Genomic DNA, 20,608 nt, shown 5'->3' on the forward strand with positions numbered 1-20,608 from the left:
TTGGTCAGGGCAATGTCTAGGGAAGTCTGTCGCAAAAAGAAATGTTAAGAGCATGTCCACTCTGGCACCTTTTGATCTACTGCAGCAGCTCCACATGGCGTCACCATGGGGGTACAGTATGTAACACTTGCCGGCCTTTCTGCTATCTTGTTATCCATGCACACTTTTAATGCCTGTCTCTGTCGTTATCTACTTTTGGCATGGTCAGTGACAGTATCAGAGTTTCAGAATAATTGACAGGTTTTGGTCTCAGAGGTTTGGAGTGCTTGCCTGTGCTGCTGAAGCTACTGAGCTGTGAAACTGGGGTAGAGAATTACCTCAGGAAGCACGATAGGGAGGCGTGTGCAATCAGATGGCTGGTGAAGGTCAGACAAAAATTATGCATTCATGGAGATATCAATGACAGACTGAGGACAGAAACAGAGAGCAATTAACAGCTCTCAACTTTCTGAAATTAAAAAGGCACCTCAAGTGTAAAAGTAGTTATCCTAAACATTTATGAAATAGTATTTTTAAAAAGAAATATCTTGCTTTCGCTGAAAGATTCCTTTAACTTAACCAGTGTAACAAATTGTCTAAATTGTCATTGTAATGGTAACAATAAACCTTGGTTCTTATTTTCACAGAAAATAACCCTAAAAACACAGAAACAGGAGAAATACATACCAGCCTTGGTTAGTGAGTTTGGTCTATGGTAGCAGGTTAAGTATGGTGCCTTGCGAAAGCATTCATACCCTGGAGAGTTTTTCAGTTTTCCACATGACAACCACAGACGTAATGAATTTATTTTTATGATTTTATGAATATACCACCAGAAAGTAGCAGATCATTTTGAAGTGGAAGAAAAATGCTAAAGGATTTTCATATATTTGTCTCAGACTAAAATCTGAAGTGTGTTATTCATCTGTGTCCATCCCTCTTTACTCTGATACCACTGAATCAAATCTAGTAGTACCAATTGCATTCCGAATTTACCTCATCAGTAAAGATAATCTACAGCTTTGTATGAATCTACTTGTTCTGTGAAGGTCCCAGAGGTTTGTTAGAGAACATTAGTGACCAAACAGCAACATGAAGACCAAGGAACTCAGCAGACAAGTCAGGGATAAACTTGTGGAGAAGTTCAAAGCAGGGTTAGATAATGGAACAATATACAAAGCTCTGAAAATCTAATTCGAAATGTTCAATTCACCATCTGTAAATGAAGAGTATGGCACAACGTTAAGCCTACCGAGACATGGCTGTTAATTTAGATGGACAGGCCAGGCAAGGAGACCTTTATATAGAGAAGCAGCTAACAGGGGCATGGAAACTGGAGGAGCTGCAGAGATTCCCAAACATGACCTTTGTGAAGGAGTGGCAATAAGAAAACCATTGTTGGAAGAAAACCTCCAGATGTCCCATTTGCAGTTGCAGAAGGTGTTCTAATGAGACCCAAATTTAACTTTAGAGCGTGGAGAACACAGATTACACCATACCCACAGAAACAAATGGTGGTAGCAGCAGAATACTGTGGGGATGTTTTTCTTCAGCAGGAACAGAGAATCTGGTTATAATTTATAGGAAAATGAATTCGAGCTAAATAGAGGACAATATTAGGAAAAAAAACTGTCAGATGTTGCAAAAGATTTGAGACTGGGCAGAGGTTCACCTTACAGCAGGATGCCCCTAAATGTACAGCCACAGCTACAGTGGAATGATTAAGATCAGATGTGTTAAAATGGCAAAGTTAAAGTCAGGAAGTTAAATCTAATTGATACACAGAAACCAGAAGTGACCTGTTTGCTGGTTGCAGTATTATATATTCCTGCCCTGCAGATAATCGTACGAGTAAATCTTCAGCTCAATAAAAACCGTCCTAAAATGTGATAAGCCGATAAATTAATACAGCATACTCACAGAACATCAGAATCAGAATCAGCTTTATTGCCAAGTTCGTACATACAAACAAGGAATTTGCCTCCGGTACACTTTGCTCTTTTGTTCTGTTTTTGCATTACAGGATATACAAATTTACAATTTACAATGTACAATTTACAATGTACAATATACACATATCTATTAAAAAAGGTGCATTTGCAACATCTGTATGCTGTTGTTCTGTACTCTATTGAATGTTCATCAGAGAAACAGCCTGGGGGAAGAAACTATCTCTGTGGCAGCTGGTTTTAGTGAACAGTGCTCTGTAGCGGCGGCCTGAAGGTAAAGCTCTGAACAGTTTATGTGCAGGGTGTGTGGGGTCTGCAGAGATTTTGGCAGCTCTTTTCTTGACCCTAGACCTGTCCTGGATGGAGGGATGGAGGGAAGGTCAGCTCTGATTATTCTCTCTGCATTCCTGATTATTCGTTGCAGTCTGGACCTGTCCTGTTTTGTGGATGAGCCAAACCACACTGAGATGGATGAAGACAGGACAGACTGAATGATGGCAGTGTAGAAGATGACCAACAACTCCTGTGGACCAACAGCTCCTGTGTACTTCTTGAGTTGCCTCAGGAAGTACAGTCTCTGCTGGGCCTTCATTCAAACAGTGTCTATGTGTGAAGACCATCTCAGGTCCTCAGAGATGGTGGTTCCTAAAAACCTGAAGTGGTCCACGGCCGATGCAGTGTTTTTGAGGATGGTGAGGGGGGTGTATGGGGGTGGTGTTCTCCGAAAGTCCACCACCATTTCCACAGTCTTGAGTGGGTTCAGTTCAAGGTAGTTCTGACCGCACCAGTGTACCAGCCGATCCACCTGCTGTCTGTATGCAGACTCATCACCGTCCTGGATCAGTCCAATGACAGTGGTGTCATCTGCAAACTTAAGGAGTTTCACGGACGAGTCCGATGAGCTGCAGTCACTTGTGTACAGAGAGAAGAGGAGTGGGGATGGAACACACCCCTGGGGGGCACCAGTACTTATTGATCTGGATCGGGAGAAGATGCTCCCCAGTCTCACCTGCTGCTGTCGGTCTGTCAGGAAGCTGTTGATCCACTCACAGGTGGAGGCTGGGACGTTGAGCTGGGTGAGCTTCTGGTGGAGGATTTCTGGTATGATAGTGTTGAAGGCCGAGCTGAAGTCTACAAACAGGATCCTGGCGTACGTCCCTGGACGGTCGAGGTGTTGCAGGATGAAGTGTAGACCTAAGTTAACAGCATCATCTGCCGACCTGTTTGCTCGGTAAGCAAACTGCGGGGGCCTGTGATGTCTTTCAGGTGCTTCAACACCAGCCGCTCAAAGGACTTCATGATCACAGACGTCAGGGCTACAGGCCTGTGTCATTTAATCCTATGATGGTGGGTTTCTTGGGAACCGGGATGATGGTGGATCGTTTGAGGCAGGAGGGGACCTCACATTTCTCCATTGACTTGTTGAAGATCCTTGTGAAGATCGGAGCGAGTTGATGTGCACAGGCTTTCAGGCATGATGGGGAGACGTTATCAGGTCCTCCAGCTTTCTTTGTTTTCATGCGCTGAAAGAGCCTGTTGACATCTTCGTCGGAGATCTTTAGTGCAGGCAGAGGATCTGATGGTGGGGGGTTGGTTGCTTTATGGGAGGAATTTGTTCCTGAATGGGATGTAGAGGAGATGATTTGAGGTGTGAATGGCTTCTTGTCATGTCTGCAGTAGAAGCCATTCAGACGGTTGGCCAGGAGACAACTCTGTTCAGGATGGGTGGAGTGGCTCTTGTAGGCAGTCAGGTTTCTCAGACCAGTCCATACAGCTGAAGTGTCACCAGTAGAAAGGCTGTTCTTCAGCTTCTCACTATAGCTTCTCTTAGCTGCTTTGATCTCCTTTGTTAGTTTGTTCCTGGCCTGCCTGTACCGCGCCCAATCTCCACTGCTGTGAGCTTCTTCCTTTTCCCTGCGCAGATTCCTGAGGTGTGGAGTAAACCGTGGCTTATTGTTCCCAAAAGTGCAGAAGGTCTTGGTCTGCACACACATGCCCTCACAGAAACTGATGTATGATGTCACCACATCAGTTAGTTGGTTTAAGTCAGTGGCTGAAGTTTCAAAAACAGTCCAGTCTGTGCATTCAAAGCAGGCCTGTAGCATCTGCTTTGGTTCCTCAGTCCACTTCTTAACAGTGTGAATCGTGGGTTTGGAAGCTCTTAGTCTCTGTCTGTAGGTTGGGATGAGGTGGATTAGATAATGATCCGAAAAACCCAGAGCAGCCCTGGTAACAGCATATGAGTCCTTTAAAGCTGTGTAACAATGGTCCAGTGTGTTTTGGTCTCTGGTGGGACACTTCATATGCTGTCTGTATTTGGGGAATTCATTGGAGAGGTTTGCTCTGTTAAAATCTCCCAGTATTATGATGAAAGAGTCCGTGTATTTTTTCTCCATGTCTGTAATCAGCTCAGCAAGATGTTTTTCAGTAGCAGAAGTGCAGCCATGCGGTGGAAAATATGAGCCAATTATTATAAATGAGGAAAACTCTCTCAGCGAATAAAACAGTTCACAGTTTGTGTAAAATGCCTCCAGATCAAGTCTACATATTTTCCCCAGCACTTTTATGTCTCTGCACCAACCTTCATTTATATAAAAGCAGATTCCGCCTCCTCGCTTCTTCCCCGATAGCTCCGCGCTGCGATCCGCTCTGAACAGCTGGAAACCCGGCATCAGCAGTGCGCGGTCCGGGATGTTTTCACTCAGCCATGTCTCGGTGAAGCAGAGAACCGCTGATCCGCGGAGGTCCGTGTTTTTACCGGTGAGAAGAAGCAGCTCGTCCATCTTGTTGTTGAGAGAGCGGACATTTGCCAGGTGGATTGAAGGCAGTGGTGTGCGAAGTCCTCTTTTGCGGAGCTTTACCAGCGCGCCAGCACGCTTTCCCTTCCGCCGTTTTCGGCGCAGTATCCCGTATAGAGCCGCAGCTCCGCTTGCCAGGAGCTCAGTGAACCTCGGATCGATGAAAGATGGTGAAAAAAACCCAAGAGAGAACTCTCTGATGTTAAGTTCCTCTCTACTGAACGAGACCACAGGATTGTGGCTCGAAAAACATAAAAACACAGAAAATACAAAAATAAAGAGAGAGCGAAGCTCCGAGGCTGCCATCGTGTGATAAACATAAACCCACAAATGTAGCACATAATGTGCACACTCCCAATTAACCCAACTCTGTACTGGACCGCGGTGGGGGGATCGGTGGGGGGGCTTCTTAAGAAGTCAAAACTCAAACTTACAATATGGGTTTTTTAGTTTCAGTGAAATCTGTGTGGTACAGAGGCTTAAGGCATAGCATAACCACCTATGACTTTACTTTTAAAGATTAAATAAAATATCAACTAAGGATTTTATTTTATTTTTTTGCCTTTTTTAAAGTAATTATCTGTAATCTAATCTCTCATTTATATTTTTGCATACAATTACTGTATTTCTTGGTGAAAATAATTTACCAGCAAGATTTCTTTTTTGTGATGTATTTATTTCCGTTTTTTTTTTCCTGGTCAACACTTGTTCTGATTACAAAATGTCAAAAGGATTCCCTCTTGCAGTTTGAGAGATTATTGGAATCTTGGCATTTGTTGTGATGTGTTTACTTGTGCTTATTATATACCAGTAGGTGTTCTTCGGTGAATGAATTATTTCCATTGATCCCCCACCTGTTTTTTTGCACAAGCTAGCAGGCCTTTTAGTTCCTTCGTGTTATGATTGCTTGTCAATCTTGTATTGCTTTGGTGTGGAGGGCTTTAAATAGTTTGTTTAACTTATTTTCTGTTATGGCCCCTCAAGACAAAAACAAGGTAACAAAAACAAGTGAGAACATCCTCTTCTGAATGAGAGCGATGATCGCCTGTGACTGATGTACTCTTCTGTGATTACACACTCTGTAAAATGATGTCTGTACCGTGACAGTTCTGTATGAATACATTCTAAATATATTTATCTTCTTCCATTGAAGTAGAACAGATGTTAAATCAGCTTGAGTGAGATGGTGAGAGTGAAATTAATTTGAGAATCAGATGACTGCGGTCCCCTGCATAATTCCTGCCATGAAACAACATGCTTAAAGAGTGCATTAGATGTGACACTGGGTCTTATTCATATTCACTCTAATCGGCTGATTAATCTATGTAGTTCATGTAATAATTAAACTAGCTTGCATCTCATTAAAATATAAAAGTGGTGTAGATCAAAAGTGGGGCTGGTGCCTATCTCCACCAGTCATTGAGTGAGAGGTGCCCCAGACTGGTCGCCAGTAAATCACAGGAACGGGTGGAAAATCCCAGATATAATTTGTTTTGAAATGTGCTATAATTTCTTTAAACATGCATTCAAAGGACAGTTTTTGTCATGGTTTGGTAAAAGAAAGACCAAAGTAATTGGGAATAGCATTGTTCAATATGAGTGTGAACAGTTTAGGGGTGTCACATTTTGGTAAGTTTTCTATAGGCTCATATCAAGGTGAACAAATATAATATAATATAATATATTATTTTGTATTTTGCTCAGTCATGAATCAAAGTATGTTTAAAATGTTTGATAAAAATTCAGTTTTGATATGCTGTACCAGTCACAAACTAATCAGTTAAAGCTGACCATAGAGGTTTACGAATTAAAACATAATAGCATTAATATGATACCTTTTTTAAATTGTCAAGAATGATGGTTGTAGAAGATTTTGGACATGACTGTTGTGACATTTGATAATAAAACTATAAATAAAAGCATTTTTCACTGTGCCCTTTTGCCATTTTGCAACCCCATATTGTACCAACACATTGCCATTTATCTCTTTCTACTTCCATTTTATACCTGCAAACAAAACATGTCATGCCCAAATAGCTAAACCTTGGTGTATATGTTTTTTTTTTTGTTGTAAATAATTTCATTATTTATGATTTTAAATGACCGCAACATTCCTCAAATCTATCATGTAATTTCATGCAAAGGTAAAATATTTTCAGAAGAGTTTTGTTTTACACAATATTCCCATTTCTTTCGGTTTTGACAGAGTTTGGGCAAGTTGACTTATAAAATATGACAAAAAATGTCTGTGATCACAGCACAGTAGATATTATAACCATATATAACCATATTTTCTTACAATAGACTTTAAGTAGAATATTGAAAATTACTTTTAATTCTTGGTTGTCAAACCTGGCAGGTTCGTATTGACACATGGTCAGCATGAAGCATCCTAGGGTGGGCTTCACCATTTAGATGTCTTTTATCTTAAAAAGTTCAGTATGAAATGAAATGGTGGCAAAAAAAAATGACCAGGGTGCTGGTCTGTTATTTGTAATGGCTTTGTCCATAATTTGTAGTCAGAACTATCACACTAATAGGGCCATAATGGTTACAAATGGGGCAAACAAGCCACGGGCTCTACCCTCCATGCGGCTCAAAGTTTGGGTTGTCGTCACCAAACACGCTGCCTACACGCATAATTTAAAAATTTTTGGTTATTTTTGGTCACATGTCATTCGCATGTCTGGAATGACTGAGCATCTCCACCAAAAATTTTGAATTTGTTTGTGACTCATGTGATATGTGATCTGTAAGAGTTAGCTGCATGTTAAACGTGTTATATATATATATATATATATATATATATATATATATATATATATATATATATATATATATATATATATATATATATATATATATATACTGATATAAATATATAGGCTCATACTAAATATTTTCAGTCTAAATACATTGCAGCCCTATTGCACAAATATCTAAATTGACCCTTTTTACCTCCCACTATATGTACTGCAACAGATTGGTCTTCCTGTCCAATTACATGAAATTTCCTTCCAGCCTTTTGAAATGTTGCATTTACAGTTGTACCATTATGTTATTCAGAATGTTTTTCATTTTACCTCCTGCACCTGTGAGCGTTAGCCGTTCCCTACCCTCTGCATTAATGCACTTTGCAGTCTCCTCTGCTGAAGGTGAGTGGGTTACACAGGAAAATCCAGGAGGTGGAAGCTGGAGGTATGACAGAGGTGCCAGAGGATGATTGGATTTTAATGCTCCTGACAAAACCCTCTCAGCTGAAAGATCAGCCACAATCCTTTTGTCAGCATTGCTAAGCTGCTGCAATGATCACAACTGGAATGTGAGTTGGTGGGGAGGCAAGACTTACTTTAACCCTCAGTGCTTTAATCAGAAACAGTAACAGTCAGTAAGACTTACTATTTTCTTTGCAATCACCAACCGCTTGTGTGCAGCAGACTCAGCCAGCAGCACAAAATATCAGAAAGGGATACAAGTTAAAATTACCTGGTTTTGTTTAGTTTAATTTTAGAAGGAGGGCAAATACAGTGACTTGAAGAAAAGGAATAAAAAATAACATTAGTGTAAAGCCATCCAGATCTTTTTTTTCTGCACTTCCCACAAACCAGATGGCGGTCAGATTTCAGACGCAGGGTTCTGGAAGACAATCAAGAAGCAAGATTGCTTTTTTAGGAAGGGGGATTGGTTTAACTAGATGTCAAATTACAGGCTTTTTCACATACACTCTGATACACACACACCCAGACACACACACACATGCAAACAGGTGCATGTTCTCGTGACTGCCTATGTATGTTCCTGGGCGTGTCCGTGTTTTTGGGTACCGGCGGTGCTCGCTGTGAGGCGATGAGGTCATGTGCAGAAATCTGTCTCAAGGCCTCTCTGATGGAGGTCAGCCACACAAATGCTGCCACCTAGGTTGATACAGAGATTCATGAATGTTTGATTGGTCTATTATCCCGCCTAGGCGGAGTCCATTCATCCATCCGCTTTCAGACTTCAAATATTCCTTTAAGTCTGACATTTCTCCCTCAAAGCACCCCAAATTTTACCCATTCGCACGGTGCCTGACCTCCATCTGCAGTGCTGTAATCTGCAAGACGATTGTTAGAGAAACTGCTGTGTTGTTTCACGACGGCATGAGCACAACACAGTTTCAGGTGGGTGTAAGTGGGGAATTGATACTCAGTCATTCCGACATTCCTCTTCCTCCGCTGCAGTGAGGATAAAAATCTGGCCATCCATCTTTGCGTCTCGGCCATGTCAGCTCGCGGTGGCAAACGTGGATACCTGGCAGTCAGAGAAAACAAGAACAAAGCAGGAGTAGCAGCTTGGTGTGTCTCAGCCTCCCCCTCATGAACAATCCATCACTGTTAGTGCTTCTCTCCTGAGTGCGCTTGCTCCTACCCACCAAACACCCTCCCCACTCACCACCATGCTTGGCCATCACACGTTGATTCAGGAAAATATTGCATTAAACCCTCGATGTAGTATCATCTTCCTTGTCCGTTTAAGTAAGACATATGGTATGAGATTTTCCCAGTATGATACCCTTCAGTAAAAATACAACAACTTTATGATATCATTGAATTACTTAAAAATTTTTAAACGTAATTAATGACATGATTGTATTGATTTTATTTGAAAAGGAAAGAAACATTTGTTACCCCCAAGGAGATTATGTTTTTTGTCTCAAATTTTCAGACAAGGCGCGTATTAGGACAAAGAATATATGATTAGATTTTGTTGGTGATGCCATCCACCATCTGTATCCTGGATTTTTTTAAGGGTTCTTTATCATTGCCAGATTATAGTGAGGCAACTTGGAATTTCCACATGGTTACTCACCCTGTTAGCAGCTGACATACATTGGCCAGAAGTCATCCAGAGTATAGCTCATCAGTATAGAATTATTATTATTATTATTAGTATTGTTACTATTTGAAGGATGTACACAGTGGTGGAGAACTTAAGACAGATGTAGAAATAACACCCAATAGATAGTAGAGGGTTTCAGGGAAATATGCTTGTAGCACAGAATATTAACCCTTTTTGTTGTTTTTTTCTGTATAGAGCAACACTGAGAGTCTTAGCCAATATTTGCTGATTATTTAACTTGGCTATCTTTCCATGTAGCAAGGTTAGGGTAAGCTGCTTTAGCTTCTTAGCATGACAACAGTACGTTCCAAAATGCACAACCTTAATAGCAATGATTGGCAGTGCTCTTTAGGTTTTAACACTATGACTTACCCAACAGCCAACTATCTTTTCTGCAATCAAGACAAAATGTGCAGGAGCAAATTACGTCAAAACAGGGATGAAACTTTGCTTTGAACAGCCGGAAAACAACTTCACTGCAAAACTTCCTCTTGCATTTTAATTGAAAGGACTTTAAGCCTTAGGAATGGTATGATGGGTGAATTTGAGTGGTTTTGATATTGTAATTTTTTAACCCTGCATTTGTTTTTGCACGTTAGCTTTGCACAGCTTTGGATGTGTAGGTGTAAATGGCATAAACGTTTGGCCAGGTTGTGTATTTTGAACTAGATAGAGAATTCTGTGTCCCTTCAGCATTACCAGCAGTGCCACTGACATCCATTCAAAGTGCATATTTATTACACTGCTATTGCAATTTGATTTATATTTAGTTTTAATTTCTCTGGAGTTGAAATCCTTTCAAAATTTAATAAATTACTGGTTTCCACTCAGTGGAGATATTTTTCATCTACTGTAAATCTACCAATCTCCATATACTGGATGTAAAACAAATTTCTTTTTGGGAGCGTTTTATGGCTGCACAGAAAATAAAAATTGATCTGATACAGTACTGCATTTTTTAAAAATTCATCAAGTGTTGAAGAATAGAATAACACAAGAATAACAACAGAATATCATAGAATAGAAGCTTACAAGGGCACCCATAAAAAATAAAGAAATAGCAAAAATGTCTTATTACAATATATTTCTGATAAAGTTTTTTAAAAACAGCACTTTTTTGTTTCAAAGGGACCCAGCACAGAATGTAGTGGCAGTGAGGGGTTAAAAGCTTGGTATGCCTTGATACCAATAACTGGCCCATACCAGCGAGGGGACTCGTGTAGCAGAAAGCTAACTTTCAACACAACATCCAGAATCAATAATTTGACACCTGCTGTCAGGCTGCGTCTGTGATTGCATAAGAAAATGATTCGACTCGTAATGATCTGTAAAACTAATGACATCTTTATGAAATGGGTGGACTTGAAAGCAAACCGGCTGTACACGAAGCCTCGTCAAGCGTGATATTAAAATGTCCACTTTACATCTTTTTTTTCCATTGAAGTCCAGGCCGCTGGGTCCAACGTGATGGAAACCCAAAAGCCTAATGACTCAGGCATACGGCTGTGGGCATTAGACAACTTCATTTATGAAATAGTCAACCTCCCGTGTAGTGATACATTCACATTACGCCGCCTCAGTTGAGAGACGCGCTGCTGTCACAGACACTGAGCAGTGCTGATGTCCCTTCCTACCTGCATTTATCTTCCTCTCGGGAGGTAATGGTCTTCTCAGGTCATTTGCACATTAGGGTCTCGATCATTCATCACACCCACCTGCAATCCTGCAAACTGCTGGTTATGGGGAGGAAGGCTTCGAAAACAAGGAAAACATACACTCTCTGAATCATTCATGTGCATTGGATGTGAATCTCAGCATTGCCTATGGCCTACCATGTCAACAGAGGGCTATACCCATCTCAATGCTTTCTGCAAAGAATTTGTTGTTTTACGTCTCATTTGTTTATTTTCTGCAAATAACTGCCAACCGATGTGGTAATAACATGTCCTTCTCTTTCCAAGTAAATATTTTTTCTTATATTCCTGTTGGCACTTGTCACCTTAAGGCTGAATCTTGTTTTTCTTTGTTACGCCTACACCTATTCCTAGGTTTCAAGTATTCTCTTGGCCCCTCATTTTGTCTGAATTCAAGTTGAATGTTAGAGTTAGAGCTGAGGCAATTTTTTTTTTTTTTGCAATGGAGGAGGAGCGTGACACTTGTAGATTTGTCTAGCCCATCAATTGAAGATTTTTTAGGCACGTTTCAAATAAACCTGTATGATCTATAATGGCAAATGCACTAACAAACACCAGTACTTTCACCCGTAAGAGTATTTTCCTGCAACAAAACCCAATGTTTTGTCTAATTTCAGGTATTGCACATTTTTATATTGCGGATGGTTGGATTTAAACTGCTCCTGACTTTTTTATGTTGAGTGATGCACCAGTCACTGGTCAAATGATCAAAACTCTCATCAAGATCAAATACTGAAAAATCATTTTTTTTCTATTTAAATGCACCAAAATTAAAAATTCTGACTTATTTGGTCTGCTCACACAAAAGGAGACATCATTTGATACATTTTGTTTCAAGTTTAATTAAACTCAGGTGAAGGTTAAAGACATATGCATTATAGCCCTATTTTGGCCAATAAGCTAATTTCCTGTTGAATTATAGGCAATATGCACTGGCCTATAAAAGCCTTATTGCTACATCTCTAATTAGGTTTGTCATCATTATTGATTTTCCTTAATAAACATTAGAAAAATGACGTATGCAAGGTCAAGAACTAGATACACAGCTTTTATGGGCATTTTGGTTTGCTTAGATAAAATCAATCATAAATTGTGACATCTCACCTCCCTAAATGGCTCCCATTTCATAGCACCTCTACACTGAATTAAGGGCCATAGGATAAGGGCAACACTAAGAAATGTGATTATCTTTAAAGACAATGAGGTATAGCAATTAGACATTTTTCTTCAAAGTCAGATGCTCCATCAAGATGGTACACCGTTAGATGTTGCCCATTCCTGTTATGCACACAGATGCAATATGGTTTTGTTGGAGTACATGCTGTATAACTATCTAGGTTAGTTTCTAGAATACTCATACTCTATTGTAAGATGAATGGGTTATGTGACCACAAAAGAAAGTCACTAATAGTTATTTAAGCTTGATTATGGGTCATAAACAAGAAAATTCTATGGAGTTACCAGGCTCAAACAGAGAACAGAACCACAAACAGTGGAAATACAGTGCGGTGAAAAACTACCTCCTTACAGAATTGTTTCTCTTTATAGTTTTGCCTTTATGTCAAATATCTAAATGTTTCAGAACATCAGAAAAATGTTAAAATCAGACTAAGATATCCTGACTAAATATGGAAAAATGATTTTTAAATGAATTTATTGAGAGAATAAAATCATTAAGAGCTATGCAAACCAACTGGCCATTATGTTATAATGTAATGTAAATGCCCGTCTTAAATCATGAATTAACTTTAATTTACCACATTTTTTTGGATGGGCATGTTTAATCACTTAAATAGAACCTGTCTGACAACATGAAGCAGGCTGATATTTAAGAACAGATGTGAAACAACGTCCTTAATACCTATCAGTCTGGAAAGGTTCCAAAGCCATTTTAAGGCTATGGAACTCTAGCAAACCACAGTGAGTCATTGTCCACAAACAGAGAAAACGTAGAACAATAGTGAACCTTCCAGGGGTGGCCAGTCAACCAAAATGACTCCAGCATCCACAACTCATCCAGGAGGTCACAGAAGAACAATGTCTAAAGCCTCGCAGTCCTCACATGCCTCACTTAAGGTCAAAGTTCATGATTCAACAATAAGACATATTACAATAACAGTTCTAAGGCAGAAAATACTGCTGGGACTTGAACAACCTGTTCTATTTGATGGAATCATCAATTCTGCTTTCTACCACCAAATCCTGAAGTATAATGTTCGGCCATCGGTTCATGACCTTAAGCTCAAGCACACTTGGATATTGCAGCAGGACAATAATCCAAACCACACTAGCAAGCCCCCCCCTAAATGACTCCAAAAACAAAAGAAAACAAACTAAATGGTTCTGGAGTGGCCTAGTCAAAGTCTTGGACCTACCCTCCAATGTGGTTGAATTAAAGCAATTTTTATAAGAAGGGTGGAGTAAAAACTCTCCACAGCAATGTGAAAGACCAGTTATTAGGTTTAAATGGGCAATTACTCTTTTACATAGGGTCAGTTTGGTTTGGAAAGCTTTTTTACCTTTGATTTGAAACACTTAGGTGCAACCGAAAAGCAAAAATGGAATAAATCTCTAAAGGGGCAAAAACATTTCACAGCACTTTAAGTGAAGAGATGGGATTGAAAATAGGTACAGTATGCCGATGTATGCTCTTGATATTTTTTTATTCCTGTGCTTGTTTTCACTTCATATCTACATTTCATAATTTACGACCTGTTTTAATATGGGAATAAAGAACAAAACACCACAGTAGTTGTTGCCGAGGAGCACAATCTTAAACAAATCTCCCCAGGATTCAGCATCTCCCCTCTTTGCTTGCGCTCGATGTGAAACTGCTCCCCGTATCTTTCACAAGCTGTTTGGCTAACAGAGGTCAAAGAGGATGTGTAGCGCATTTGGTCACGACGTGAAGGCATTAGTCGCTGCCAGCAGGTGTGTAATTATATATTAAACAGGCTTTTTAAAGCAGGGTGGCATGGAAAGAAAGTAGGCCAAGACGAGTAATCTTCAGAGAAGTCCTATTTATTCCTCACCGCTTCAAATGTGTGACTTCTTATTTGAAGTTGTGAAATAATCCAAGGTCAGTGTAACTATTTCAGGACTCATAAAAATAACATGAAACACATGACAGCTACAGTGACCCACCCCCACCCCCCCCACCCCCCCAATATCTTGTGAGGGTACAACCAAAAACTTAAAAGTATTTTCTTGGTATTTTAACCAGAACAGCACAAAGCAGTGATTAGTTGTGAAATCATACATGGTTTTCAAAATCATTTGCATATAAAAATATAAACAAAGTGGCCTGCATTTGTGTTCATTCCCCTTTACACTGATGCCGCTAAATAAAATGCCATCACCGCTATGAAACATGGTGGTGGCAGTACCAAGCTCTGGGGATACATTTCTTTAGCAGAGTCAGGGAAGCTGGTCAGAGTTGATGAGAATATGATTTGTTTTAAAGATAAAAAGGTAAATAAATCTTTGTTGTGTGCAATTTTTATTTAAAAAAATAAACATCACATTCAATATTTTAATGATACAAACAAAGACTAATTTATGTCAATCATTGAATATTCTAAGGAACAAGAATGAACTGCCCACCTTAAAAAATCTCACCTTAACAAATTACAGAAAAAGTGTTCATCTGCCACCACCAGCTGCACCACATTTGTACCATTCTTGAAATGTGGTCAGGGGCAGCACACAGAATCACTGAATGGGCAGCAAATGTCCCCCAGGCTGTTGTTTGAAAACTCCTGGTTTAGATCAAAGCATATCCAAATGTTAGAAATGCCCAGTCAAAGTCCAGAGCTAAATCAATTTGAAAAATGGTGGCAAGACTGTGAAAATTCACAGATAATCTCCAACCAATCTGAGGTGCCTAAGCTATTATTTGCAAAGAATAATGGGTAAAATGTTAGCACAGATGTGCAAAGGTAGTACTCTAAAAGACCTGCAGCTGAATTTTGCAGCAAAAGGTTGTTTTATATGGTATTAGTATTTTACAAACAAATGTGATCCACTTTAGATTTGTAAAAACGGTTAAAAGAAATTGTTCTTTTTCTTCCATTTCAGTTATTTACTACTTTGTGTTGGTCTATCATATAAAATCGCAGCAAAATACACTGAGTTTGTGTTTATAAAGTAAAAGTGTTTTAAAAGAAACAAATTGGATTCAATTAGATAATATAATATAATAGTATAGATATTAATATCATCTTCCTGTTTTTCTGTTGAGTCTGCTTACAGTGATCTTTGTTTTTTTCTGTCTTTCAGGTACGGTGACATGGTGCCAAAGACGATTGTGGGGAAGGTGTTTGGGTCCATATGCTCTCTGAGCGGGGTGCTGGTCATCGCCTTGCCTGTCCCTGTCATAGTGTCAAACTTCAGCCGTATCTACCACCAAAGCCAGCGGGCAGAGAAACGACGAGCCCAGAGGGTACTGACCCACCCCAAACCTCCACCCCTCTCCTTTCTCTTCCCTCTTTTTTTAGTATTTATTTTGCTTCTCTCTGCCCTTTTTCCTCTGTCCCCGTCTTATCCGCCTGTAACAGAATGACAGGGCAAACACTATCTTCCAGAATATTAATCTTTTATTGTGCTTGTGTCGATGTGCGCATCGGGATGGGCTGAACTTGCTCGAGTGTATTTCAGTGAGTCAGAAATAACAGAAGGGAATGACAAAGGCTAAACAAATCATCTGTCTGCAGATTATCGTGTCAGCAGCTTTTTAAAAGAAAAAACTGTCCGCTAAAAGTGTTTGCCTAGTCAGAGTTTTCCTAATAGTAGATTTAAGCTGAACTTCTTCCTGCCAAATACTGTTGCTGTCAGACAGAGATAGAACCAATTAGTGTGGCAGACAAACCGTCAGGGGCTAAAACAGAGGTCTGTTTGTTCAAACAGAAAACTCGCCTCGCTAGAATCCGTGCTGCGAAGATTCGGGGCACTAATGCCTTTTTGCGCTACAAACAAAACGGGCCCCTGATCGACGCCTTTGAGGAGGTAACGGCGCCAAGCAGCAGCATGGGGTCTGACCGACCTGGGCCTCGCTGACGCTTGCATGCCGCTTTTGCTCGAGGACGGAGTTGGGTTGGGGTGGTTGGGGCATGCCACCTAACACTTTTTTGGAGGTTGGGGGGGCCGTGGGGGGCTTCTCATGCAGTAACGTAGGATCCGATGTCATTCCAGTGCTTCAGCGTGATCGTCCTCTCTCTTGCATCGCACCTTTCGGCTGCAGCATTGACATGTTTCGTGAACACTATCTCTCTCTGGGAGGGGACTCTTTCCTTTTGGTGGAACACAGCCATTACAGTCACATTGACTCATAAACAAGCTCTGCATGTTTGTCCAACAGGGTTTGGAGGGGAAGGAGGGAACCCAAAAACAACTTATCGGAGAGTGTGTCGGGCCATGGAAGCTGTCTGCTCAGCCTGCATCTCCTCTAAACTCTGTGTTTGATGTGTGTGTGAATTTTTGGGCATCCAGGTTGTAGTGTAGACTAATGCAACAAGCCGTCCATCCCAGAGCCGCGCGGAGCATCATCAATTGTGTGTGTGTTTTATAAGTGTGTGGTGTTGTTATAGTGTGAAATTTGTGCTTTGTTTGGTGCAGTCTGTTTGATCTGTGTCAAGGTGCGCCACTACTGTTGATCTGAAATGAGCTTACCTTGAATTTGACTATAACAGTCCTTTTGTACCAAAGGAAATGATCTTGCATGTCAGCAAGAGATGCACCTGAGATTTGTGGCCAATTCTGCTTTCGGTTAAGAACAACAGTTAACTTCAAAAATTCCGATTTAAATTTAAAGATTTAAATTTCAAGTTATTTTCATTCAGCCAGCTTGTTTGTTTCTGATAGAAAATGAGAAAGGTACCTTTCAAAAGATAATAAAACAATGTAACAGCAGGATCCATTTTACTGTTTTATTCAGTCATTTTCTAAACTGCTTCTTCCATAGTGGGTCACGGGGAAGCTGGTGCATATCTCCAGCAGTCTATGGGCAGGGTACACCCTGGACAGATTGCCAGTCCATCACAGGGCAACACAGACACGGACAGGACAAGCAACCATGCACACAGAGTACCTGGAGAGAACCCACGCATGCACGGGGAGAACATGCAAACTCCATGCAGAAAGACCCCCAGCCGGGAATCGGACCCAGGACCTTCAAGCTGCAAGGCAACAGTGCTACCACCATGCAGCCCCTGTTTTATTCATATGTTATTTAAAAACATATGTTAAAAAAAACAGGTGATAATAATTTTTGTAATTAATGGAAAAAAGTAAAACCCTTCTTACAGTGGCTGTACTGGTACTTTTAACGATTTATCTTCCGTGATGAACATTCTCATTGCCCTACTTCTAATCCTTAGCTTCCTCCATAAATTCTCTATCAGATTCAGCCTTGGCCGGGGCACCCCAAGCTTCAAGTCAGAAGACACATGCTGATAAAAATAATAAAAATTGTATTATTAAATTATTAAAAGATTACTTAAACCTAAATCTGACAGGGGTGAGAATACTTGTGGGTTTAACTGTATAAATAAAAATAGTTTTTTCTAGCCTTCCTGCCATGAGCAATCATTAATTAGTTATATAATGACCAGAGGCAACAACACACTGGGTGTGTTAGAGAGCACTCAATGTAAAACTGGGTTTTATTATTCCAAAACAAAGACAGAATGAATACGGAGTTGACATTTCCAACTGTATTTAGCATCTTATGTTAATGATGGCCGTGATTAGCATTGTTTGCGCTAGTTATTGTTAGACTTTGGTATGATATTATCATAATTTGAAAACCTTAAGTAAAAATAACACGGTTCTATGGTATCACTTGCAGCAAAAAAATGAATAACATAATCTTATTGCTTTTACAGTCAAATTAATTTGAGTTAAGACAGCGTAACCCTCATAAGACTGATAGGTGCTTTTCATTTTGTTTCCTTCCTGTGGCTTTACATGTTCTTTGCGACTGAAAATGTTTCCGAACAGCTGAATTTGTCTTTCATATAGACAAGGAATAACTGTAATAGCCATCTTTCAGCCAGCTGAGCGGCAGTGTCGAGGCGCAGGGTGTGGAGTCTATTTCTCTTGCATCTTAATAAAAGGGCTTTGAATCAAAAAAATGGTATGACAGAGGTTTTTGGCAGTTTTAAAGTATAAAACATTTCAAACCTTGGTTTACCTTTACCTTGGTGCTGGTAATTGGGCCATGCCTGGTAACTGTAAACATCACCAGATAACCAGAATTTCAAATTTACAAATGTCAAGGAAGCCACCAGTACCCGCTGAAGTCCAGTTCTCACTTGTAGCAGCCTGAATGAACTTGCCTTCATTAAAAAAACTCCAGTTTTCTTTTAAAGAAATCAGTCATTAAAAAAAAGGAAATGAGTCAGATTAAGCCTAAAAGCCGTAAATTACATCTTGTGCCTCGACTTCCTTTATGCTGGAAATAGCTACCTTGGTGTTATAATACACTCAGTAACAATTTCCACACCGAAAAGTGTCAACCAGGCACAAGGTATTATCAGTCAGTCAGTCATTTTCTACCGCTTATTCCATAGTGGGTCACGGGGAAGCTGGTGCCTATCTCCAGCAGTCTATGGGCGAGAGGCAGGGTACACCCTCGACAGGTCGCCAGTCCATCACAGGGCCAAGGTATTATCACTGATCGGAAAAAGATGACGTTTTGAGTTTCAGACTGCCAGGTCACCGTTCCGTGCTAATCAGACTGAAAATCATTACAGTTACCAGCGGATCTCTTCGTGCATCTCTGCAGTCAACCCAAGTTTCCAAGCATCTAATGCAGTAGATTGGCTGCCAAGCTACAGATCAGCATTTTAACTTCAGTGCTTTGCCGTCTTTGTTTTACCGCATCACTGCAACTGGTTGTTTATTTCTGAGTCTGAGCCTGCTCATCCATACTGCAGCTTCTTTTTCTTCTTCTTCTTGTCTTTGTCTGTTTTAACTTTGTGTTTTCCAAGGCCTCTAAGAAAGCAGGACAAGCCCTGGTTGGAAAGGCCGCTAGCCCTCCTTTCGAGAGCCAACATCATCATTTGCTGCACTGCTTGGAGAAGACCACGGTAAAAATAATTTTCTTAATTAAAGCTATTATTCAGTGGTTCATGTATTGTATTTTTAATTTTGCAGCAGATCTGCAGGAAACAACATTATGTATAGAAAATCATCTTAATGGAATGTATCCACCAGAACCTATGGTTTCAATAACATCTTGACTTGAAATTATTCTTGAAGACCTTTGATAATGAAATCTGGTCATCCCAGTCTACCCCGATCCTCTTCACATATCTATAGTGTTCTCACATATCCCTTAAATGTTCTGCCGCTGTCAGACAGAAGTTAAAACCTATGAAGGAAGAAATTTAAATAAAATCATGAAAAACACAAATAGATGTACTGAAGAGAACGCTGAACAGTTGCCACATGCCTTATGTGATGTCACTGGAGGCATGTGAGCTTCGAAGCTGGTGTGTGAGGGGAGATTTCAACATGATTAAACAAATATTTACAATAAAACTGTTAAACAAACTGGGACTAATTATATCTAAAAGAGAGTTTGAATGATTTTATAGAAAAGTTTGGCTATTAGCTTTAAAACCTGTGTCCAGTGGAAAGCAAAAACGTTTGCATCTCCCATTTTTCCTATGAAATTAACACACAGACTTTTCACGTTTCTCTCTGTAGAATAAAAGTCCTTTCATGTAACATCGCATTACTCTTGCAGTCTGTGCTGCATCTTCAGTAGTGCCAACTTGTTACAGTGAGATAAGAATAGAAACAAAGTGAGTTTTCCATCCATGTTCAAACTGTAGAATCTATTTTATATGCAGCACTAGTTAAAAATAGCCATAAATGGCGTTGGTGAATGTGGAGTCGCTTTTTTTAGAAACGGGTCCAAGATAACATGACTGTTCCTGCCAGTTACCTTATTTTCTTCCAAACAAAGCAGCCTGCTTTGTTTACGTTATCTATAATTCAGAGAAGAAAGAGACTCTTTAATGCATGTTACATACTGAGGTAAGGTTTTTTTCATGTGCAGCTTTAGAGTTGGTGCAGAGACATGCAAAAGCAGTGACTCAGTGGAGGATTCTCCTGTTGGTAAAAGACCTGCAGCTTGTTTGGGAAGCACTACGTAAAGGTTACATAGCATTCAGACTGCCGCGCAAATGTTTACATTAGGCCTCTCTTGATGTGTATTATAGATAATGGAGAGATGAGCAGGAGGTAGGAGAACAGAGGCGTGATTCAGGGTACAGCATCCGATCCTTCACGGTGTTTCCCTGCC

At 40.1% G+C, this 20,608-nt stretch overlaps 1 protein-coding gene across 2 annotated transcripts in view; it reads left to right on the plus strand.

Moving 5' to 3' along the window:
* Positions 1-20,608, plus strand: part of LOC124880984 (potassium voltage-gated channel subfamily D member 2-like) — an 81,353-nt gene that overhangs the window by 55,135 nt on the left and 5,610 nt on the right. The window contains exons 3-5 of one of the 2 annotated variants that reach the window (XM_047386467.1): positions 15,577-15,739; positions 16,204-16,302; positions 19,287-19,385. In XM_047386467.1, the coding sequence (XP_047242423.1) occupies positions 15,577-15,739; positions 16,204-16,302; positions 19,287-19,385 (361 nt within the window). The remainder of the gene's footprint in view (positions 1-15,576; positions 15,740-16,203; positions 16,303-19,286; positions 19,386-20,608) is intronic. The other variant, XM_047386458.1, reaches the window with a different exon arrangement.

This window comes from Girardinichthys multiradiatus, chromosome 2 (genome assembly GCF_021462225.1).
Source record: "Girardinichthys multiradiatus isolate DD_20200921_A chromosome 2, DD_fGirMul_XY1, whole genome shotgun sequence".
Classification (NCBI taxonomy): Eukaryota; Metazoa; Chordata; class Actinopteri; order Cyprinodontiformes; family Goodeidae; genus Girardinichthys; species Girardinichthys multiradiatus.